Source organism: Ochlerotatus camptorhynchus, unplaced genomic scaffold, assembly GCF_037179485.1.
Source record: "Ochlerotatus camptorhynchus isolate MF236.1 unplaced genomic scaffold, CSIRO-AGI_Acam_v1.1 ptg000330l, whole genome shotgun sequence".
NCBI lineage: Eukaryota > Metazoa > Arthropoda > Insecta > Diptera > Culicidae > Ochlerotatus > Ochlerotatus camptorhynchus.
Genome location: NW_027040818.1, coordinates 15,364,335 through 15,373,071, shown reverse-complemented (window position 1 = coordinate 15,373,071; position 8,737 = coordinate 15,364,335). Strand labels below are relative to the sequence as shown.

General features: G+C 40.3%; 1 protein-coding gene across 1 annotated transcript; it reads left to right on the top strand.

Annotated features, from left to right (window-relative positions):
* The first annotated feature begins 376 nt into the window (after positions 1-376).
* On the top strand, positions 377-1,426 carry LOC135708674 (uncharacterized). Its single transcript, XM_065230775.1, has 5 exons — positions 377-392; positions 472-598; positions 675-751; positions 918-1,067; positions 1,137-1,426. The coding sequence occupies exons 1-5, from the start codon at positions 377-379 to the stop codon at positions 1,424-1,426; spliced, it is 660 nt and encodes a 219-aa protein (XP_065086847.1).
* The last annotated feature ends 7,311 nt before the right edge of the window (positions 1,427-8,737 follow it).

The following is an 8,737-nucleotide window of genomic DNA, read 5'->3' as shown; positions in this document are numbered from 1 at the left end:
CTACCTCGTGCGAGTCTGAATGATTGAGAGGTAAACGAGTCACTGACAGCCGAGCACTCAGTCAGTAGCTCAGTCAGCACGTTTATAGAATACTGCACGCTGACGTAACGAATGAATGCGATGAACCCGCGTTCATCAGTTTGACATCCAGTAGTGGTTTGTTTATTTTGCCTGTTATTCGATTAATCGCGATTCAAGCAGATTCAAGTTTTTAAACTAAAATGACTAAAAAATGTGTTGTTCGACGATGTTCCACTAAAAAATCAACGGGACAGCTAAGTTTTTATTGTTTCCCTCCTGTTGTCAACAACGTACACATTGATCGTTTAAATTCAGACCGATGGATAAACGCACTTAAATTAAGCGAATCATTTCGATGGAGGAGCAAATACGTTTGCAGCTCACACTTCCATTGGGGTAAGTGCATCTAATATGTTCAAATAAGTGTCCTTGATCCCCATTTACTTCTAGGAAAGCCTGCAAGACCAACAGATATCCAGAATATGGACTGGGTACCTTCATTAGAACTACCTGGATCGTACAGTGGCAGCGACTTTGATTCGCTTAGTTTGTGGTCGAGTTCCTCAGCTTCGAAACGGTTCGTGTCTAGTGATAGTATCTTCGTTACAGTTCAATAATAGTTAAAATTCCCGTTTATCCCGTACAAAAATGAGATCTTGTAGATCGGTGCAGGCTGGATCGTTGAACAACATCGACGAAACAATGTCTTCCATGTCGACACAAAACAACGGTGAGTCGCTTACTTTCGCGTTGAGTTCCTCATCTTCGACACCTGTCGTGTCTACTGATACCGACGCTACATTTTCGTCACTTTCTGCCGTTATGGACAATTGCCGTTTGTCCCAGGATACAGATACGAATACGAACAGCGAATCACAAATATCCGAAGAAAACAGAAATGCTATTTCGTCACCGGAGGCACCTGGATTTTGTGTTTAGAGACATTGAAGCTGATGATGTACTAAAATCCGACCTTGTATCAAATGATGAAAAATCGACACTGAATGCATCCGTATTTCGCACTGAAATTGGCGTGCAAGTTGGAGGTAGTTATTCAGAAACAGTTAAATAATCATCGCAATTTTAAGCTCACCTCGTTGGCTTTATTTTTTCAGAAAGGTGCTTTTCATCGGAAACATTTAATCAGTACTACAAGGAAATGATGCGTCTACAGGAGCATTGTTATAAATTGGATACCCAATTATCCCTGGCCAATAGGGGAATAGAGTTTTTAGTAGATGATGCCAAGTGTAATTACTATACCTGGATTGAAAAACTATCCGTATTCACTAAACTCTACGAGTTTCTGAAACCATCACTCGATGAACCATACTGCAGGTTCAGCCAGGATCAAATACTGATCATGACCTTGACAAAGTTAAGACTCAACAGCATTGGCCCATGATTATGGTGTCTGTGCCAATACTATATCGAAGTATTTTCACAGCACATTGTACGTCATCTTTCAATGTTGTCGATGGGTGATTGAGCCCACTCAACGGGAAAATTTGTCTCGGCACGTACCACCCGAATTCCAAAACATGTTTGGCAGTAAGAGAGTCTTTATTGTCGACTGTTTCGAAGTGCGATGCCAAACACCGAGCGACGTTAAGGCATCAGTGATGCACTTTAGTAATTATAAGAAGCATGAAACAGTTAAATTTCTTATAGCTTGCCATCCGGATGGTTCAATCGCATTTGTATCAGTAGGGTTTGCTGGTAGATATTCTGACCGTGAAGTATTCTCACAGAGCAAGTTTATAGATTTAATAGAGGAAGAAGATATAGTATTAGCTGACAAAGGGTTTGATATCTATGATATTATCAAAAGTAAGAAGGCTTCGTTAAATATACCAACCTTCCTTAGAAAAAAAAATCAGTTTAGTATGAAAGAGTTGGAAGTTGACAAGCAAATAACGAAATTAAGAATCCATATTGAGCGTATAATCGGATTAATCCGTGGAAAGTACAAAATACTTTCTAGCACGATTCCAGCTCAGGCTTTTGCCTGTTTCCAAAATGAACTTAATATGAGCACGCCCACGGTTGCTACTCTGTTATTGCCAGGTCAGCTGTAATTACACAGAGAACCAATAGACGATGCTTGGGACTAGCAATCATCCTCAATGTGTAAAAACTGATGATCTCGAATTAGGCAATACCAGCGCCAGCCGCGCCTGAACGAAGGTCAAGAAAGGAATGGGTAGGAATGTGTTGACGTGACACTCGCTTTGATGGAAGCCGAGGAGTCCTCTGCACTTCCACGAGGAATCACAGGGATGTTGGGTAAGAGGGTAGGGTTTGCAGCAGGGTTCGTTTTGGTAAACGATAAGCTGAATTGATGTCCTAAGGATCGTATAACGCGAAGGAGCTTGGGATTGATCCCACGGTCTTCTGCTCAGTAAGCAAAAACGTTTGCTACTAGGCAAACGAGCTCGTTTTTAATCATCGAGTTGCTTTTTTTTCCTTTTGCTTGTTTTTTTCCGTGCTTGTTTTCCGTGCTGAGCACCAATGCTACCGACGTGCCAGGAAGGCAGCTCCCACACCTGGACCCTACCTATCGACCCATCAACTCATGAACCTGGGACCAACGGCTTTACTTCCCATCCGAAGGAAGGCGTGATCAGAGATGTTATGCCTCAGAACATCCCGGCGGTGCCGACTGGGATTGAACCCAGGCCTGCTGGGGTGAGAGGTAATCACGCTTACCACTACACCACCGGCGCCGTTGTCATCGAGTTGCTGTTATTACCATGTAGTCAAATTAACAAATAAAACAATTGACGAATCTTGATGTGGATGGGCTTGAGATTAGACTCAGGATGTTCTGCTCAGTAAGCAAAAACGGTTGCTCTAAGGCCACCGAGCCCCTCATATCACATCATACCGTTACTCAAGTTGTTATTAACCATTCAAACCCGGCACCGACGACAACGAAAGGTTTAGCAAAATACACGATAAACAAGCGATCTTACCATACATTTTTAATATGAAAGGACCTGGGACCGCGTTTTTCTGCTCAGTAAGCAAGCCACCGACGATCTTTCAAATCCAAAAACAAAAGGCTACAAAAAAGTATTTAGGCCTTGATTAAATTCCACTATCACGCGACGTTCCATGTTTCGGTTTGCTCTTTACGCATTGTTCAGGCAATCATAACAAGCTATGACCAACGTGACGATTGTTTAAAGTAATATGAGTATTATTGTACAAAATACAGTACATTGTAGAAATTACCTCATTATTCTGCAGCGCCATCGGTTTTTATTTCTGGATCTTGAGTTGTTTTGGTGATATACTTACTTGCGGTATACTATTTTGGGCGCCCATATAGGCGTGTACTATGTAGGGTCGCTCATCTCTCGTCATGCCAATGAATACTCCTTATTGTTCAGTTACAATACCAAAACTGAACGTCTGTTCAAGGTTGTCTTGAAAGGTCTGCCCAGTGGTGAATCCTTGGATCAGATCAAAGATGAACTGGCAAAGTTACTTGGAGTTGTGCCACTCCAAGTAATCAAAATGAAAATGAAATCCCGTCCTGGCGATTCGCGCAACGGGATTTCTAATGATTTATATTTAGTTCACTTCAAGTCTAGTGAACTAAATAACCTTAAGGCCTTAGAAAAAGCTAGCCTTATGCTCCATGTCCGAGTGAAGTGGGAACACTTCAAGAAGACAGAAGGAAATTTCCAAAACCTCACCCAATGCCCTAAGTGCCAGGGATGGGGTCACGGAACTAAAAATTGCTATATGCCAGCTAAATGCATGAATTGTGGTGATTCCTCTCACGCAAAGGACGACTGTCCTGTGAAGGAAGATCCTAAGAAATTTAAATGTTCAAATTGTGGTGAAAACCACAAATCCAATTTTTGGGAATGTAAGACTCGCAAAGCGATCCTTCAATCTCGTTCTAAGCGACAGGTAGGAAACGCTCCAAATTCCTCTGCAGTTAACAACGGTCAGCGAGGAACAAATTCTACGCAGGTACAAATATCACCCCTGCTTCAAATTTTTCATCTATACCTACTCCCCTCGCTGCTAACAATGTTCAGCGAGTAAATGGAGCTATCTATGCTGCTAGGTATAGTAATCAGAATCAGTAGAAATCAAAATACTAACCAACGTAATTCTAACGGAAATTTTGAAAGCATTACTGCTTTAAACTGGAATTTTTACAGAAATCATTAATTGAAATGATTACTGATATGCTTAAATCTAACTCCACGTTTGATGCTATTCAAACTAGAGTTAAATTTGCGAACAATATCGTCATGACTTTGAAATTTAGTTATGGATTTTAAATCATTAAATACTTTTAATTGGAATGCTCTATCTATTAAAGATAATGAAGACGAGCTATTTAACTTCTTGAGAATTCATAACGTGCATATTGCCGTTATAACTGAAACGTTTCTTAATCCTGACCATAAGGTTAAAAGGGACGCAAATTATTTCATATTTTGTATTTTTTCTTTTTCAGAATGGCGTCTTTGACATTTTTCAATAAATTTTAGCACTTAAATGTCACTTCTTATCCCTTTCTATGTATATCAGATATTCTAGATTCTTCCAATCGTTCTGGAGTTTATATCAAATGATCTACAAGTTCAACTACGACTGAGATAATGTCAACTGCATCGAAACATATTAAAACAAAAACCAAAGAGTTTATACGTATCATTTGGTAGACACGGTATTATCATTGAGATAACTCTAAGACCAGAAGGTCCCAAAGAAAAGTGCTCAACTTTTTGGCTCAGCTCTGGTACTCTCTTCGGTCCCAAGCTAATCGATTTACCCCTCGAAACATAGGAAAATCCAATAACCCCTCATTTTGTCTGTCAAACCTTCATAGCGACTCAAAACAAACATTAAGTAGTAGTAGAATTCCGACTAGAATGGGATACGTTAATCGTTTTCTTGGGACCAATAGGCTAGTCAAGTAGTGAACAAGGTTTAAATCGTTAGTTTCGTATTGATTGTTGGTATTATCAAGCCAGAGGCGGTGGGTTAGATTCCCGGACGGGTCAAGGGAATCTTTCAGGATGGACATTATCTTGACTTCCCTGGGCATACGGTATTATTGGGCTGGCCATACAATATATTCATGCATTTGTGTTGACATAGAAAGCTCTACATTAATAACCGTAAAAGTCCTTTAAAATAGCATCAATACCAGGTAGAAGAAAATACGTATAATTTGCAAACAATTTCCATGTATATGAATATAGTGCTCGAAAAAAATGCAACACTTTCTTTTGTGTATAACTTCTTATTGCATCCAGTGTTGGGAAAATATCAAAAAATCAAATCTCTCCAACGCCCAAGATCACGCTTGATTTTCGTAGACAAAAATCAACAAGCAAACAACTGCGGTTGATTTTGCAAGCTGTGATAACGCAGCTCGGAATATCAATCTAACAAAACTAACCAACTGCAAATCTCACCAAACTGTGGTGAGATTGAGTTTAATGATTTTTGCTTTACACCCGAATGCAACCGAAACTTCCATAACGGCTTGCAGCAGTCCCTTCGCGTCTGCCATCGGTGAAGATTAAAAAGAGATAGCAAACTATGCTCTCTCTCTCTCTTTCTAAGAAAACGATGGGCAACGGAATCATGTTTGTGTCGAGTCAGCTCTCAGCTTGATTTTTGCACGTTGTGAATAGTCTCGCAATATCAAAGGAGCTTGTAAAATCAATATCAAGCATGATATTTTTTACAGAGCGGAAAAATATCAATTGATTTCTGATTTTGCCAACACTGATTGCATCGGTAAAAAAAATTATGAAATGTTGAGTAAAACTAGTGTAATGCTTACTTGTGCAAAATTTCGTCACAATCTGTCAAGTTGTTATCGAGATGGCTTCCAAGCAAGAAGTGCTTCGACAAGCCATGGAGCGGTCGTGGAAAATCCAGGCCAGTCCTACAGATGGATCGTGAAACAGTTTGGAATCGATAATTCGACCGTGTTTTGTGTGGTGAAATCGTTCAAAGAGACCCAAACGACTCAGCGACGAACTGGCAGCGGAAGAAAAGCGAAGACGACTGACCCCGTGAACGCAAGGAAGGTGAGGGATTACTTCAACCGCAATCCAATCCCTTGTATTCAAGACGTGGCCAAGAAGGTCAATTCTTCCAACTGGTTCGTCCAGCAGACAATGAAGTGGGCCGTACTTCATGTCTTCAAGGTAAGTAAGGCTCCTAAACGAGTCAATAAACAGAATACAGTGGCCAAATCCCGCGCCAGGAAGCTGTATCGCGAGTGGTTGGACCGTCCATTACCGCGTAATGGACGACAAGGCGTAGATTGAAGCGGCCGCCAAGCAGATCCCTGGCCTGAAGTTTTTCGTCAGCAAGTCTCGCCTGGATATTCTGGAGAAGTTCCGAAAGAAGAAGGTCTACAAATTTGCCAAGCAGTACTTAGTGTGGCAGGCGATCTGAGGGTGCGGCAAATTCAGCAAGCCGTACATAACGACCGGCACCATCCACGGTCAAATATATAAAGAAGTGTGCCTCCAGAAGCGCTTGCTGTCCTTCCTCCGGTCTCACGAAGGTGACACTCTGTTTTGGCTTGATCTGGCATCGTGCCATTACGCGAAACCGATGATGAAGTGGTACACAGCCAACTATGTTGTTTTTGTGCCGAAGGAGGCAAATCCGTCAAACTCGTCAGAACTTCACTCAATAGAAAAATTCTGGGCGATTATGAAGGGCAAGTTCCGGAAAACAGGAAAGGTCTTCAAAAAAGACAAGGATTTGAAGAAAAAGTGGATGAAAGTGTGTAAAAAAGATGGCGCAAGTATTGCACAGGATTTGATGGGTAGCGTTAAGTCCAAGGTGCGGGCATTTAGCATTTAGGAGAGAAGGTTTAATAAACCAACTTTGCAAAAACATACCCAAGCAGCACAGAAAACATCTCAATTCTTTTATTTTTTATTTAAGTTGCCCAGAAATCCCTTAAATGGTACAGGAAATACATCTTGATACGACAAAGTATCAGCTTTGTTGCTTCATTTACTTTAGGTCACAATAATGAAACTCAACTGTTTCAATGTACTGCTTGGATGACCTGTCAAATCATGCCTCAAATGGGAGGAGCAAACATGTTACACTCAAATTGGTATGAAGTTATATGCTACGTGATATTTTATGGAACACTTGAGCAACAAATCTAACTTGTGTTGTGTTTGTAAAATGAGAGTTCCATAAAACATTATGTTTCTTAAAACTTTGTTGCAACATAATGTGAACTATATGTTTTTTGTACCTATTGAATAACTGTTTCGAAATGTTACTAAAAAGTTGACGAACCAAGATGTGTTGAAGACCTATTTGCAATCTTGTTCCAATTAAGCGTATGAATCTATTTATATGTTTTCAAACTTCGTTTTGCAACCAACTGAATCAAGTTGTCACTGTAAAGGTTTTTTGTAACCATCTAGTATCTACCATGGCAACATTGGCAAAAGCAAAGAAATCGTAATGCATGTGCTAACATCAGCATAGGAAATGGAAGACCACGACGAGGACGATAGGATTACGGATGGCGGGGGACGATGGTGACTAAAGACAATGACAACAGCGGCTGGCGTGGCCGTAGTCTCTCAACCAACCGGGTGTTCCAAAGGGCTAAATAGAACGGTGAGAAGCCTGAGGTGACGATGGATTGTTTGTTGCATGAGCTGGGGGCAGCAAATATGATGATACCGCCGAACGGAGATGTGGCCGTTGAGGAACCGTTAGAGACGAAGCTCGTATTTGCCGGAACTGCTGGCGAACTGGAAACGGCACCAAATAGCGGGTGGATTGCCAGAACTAGTGACTTATAATGCTGAAAACTGATGACTGCTGGCGGAGGAGCTGCACCGATGTCGTTTCCACTCGATGTCACATTGCTACTGACAAGTGACGTTTAAAGCACGCACATACTCAACAAATTCTATGATTGTTCAAACTACGCATTTGGTACTTATTTTCAACATAACTGGAACATCGATAATACGTAATGGTGCAGTTATGTTGACAAATCGTTGCGGTGTTGTTGTAGTTCAAAATGAATCATTAATTTTAATATTCACTCATCTGCAACGTAAAAAATACTTGTTGTGAACTTTTCATGATGTCTTGAATAATAGCTACATTATTGTAACGTACTATTTATCATGTTTGCAACAGCTCAGTGAGCTCGATTATATCTGGATGAAACGTACACTACCGGCCGAAATTATGTTGCTATAATGGAGAATGTTCACAAATATTCCAAACATTAAAAAATTAATTCAATTCAGAATTTTACACTTGTTAATGGTTATGAGAGGGCATTTTGATGTGTTATCAGGGCAGGACATTAAAGAACTATTTTTAGTTCTCCATTTTGGTTGGCTCTATTTTCTAATGGTGTAATGTTGTTCAGGTAAAGGTTTGATTTGTATTTTGTCAAAATTTCGATAGAAATCTTTGCTTTATAATTAAAAGATCAGTGAATGATGACTAGATGATTATGAAAAGAAGTCTAACGGTTTGCGTAATCGACGTAGTGAAATCGCTTTAATTCTCGCCCAATAAATTGGGAGTTTGAATCCTAAGCGTTGAAAAATCGATCCAATTTACTAATTATTGGATAGCAATATTATGATCGAACAAGGGGTCAAAAAGCAAGGATTTATGTATTGACCAGGAATTGATGATACGCAGAAGCTAGCTGGTATAT

Bases quoted from the DNA above. Each gene is read 5' to 3' on its own strand.
- LOC135708674 (XM_065230775.1), top strand. The intron at 599-674 runs GTTCGTGTCTAG...TACAAAAATGAG, and splicing joins AGTTCCTCAGCTTCGAAACG to ATCTTGTAGATCGGTGCAGG. The intron at 752-917 runs GTGAGTCGCTTA...CGAAGAAAACAG, and splicing joins CATGTCGACACAAAACAACG to AAATGCTATTTCGTCACCGG.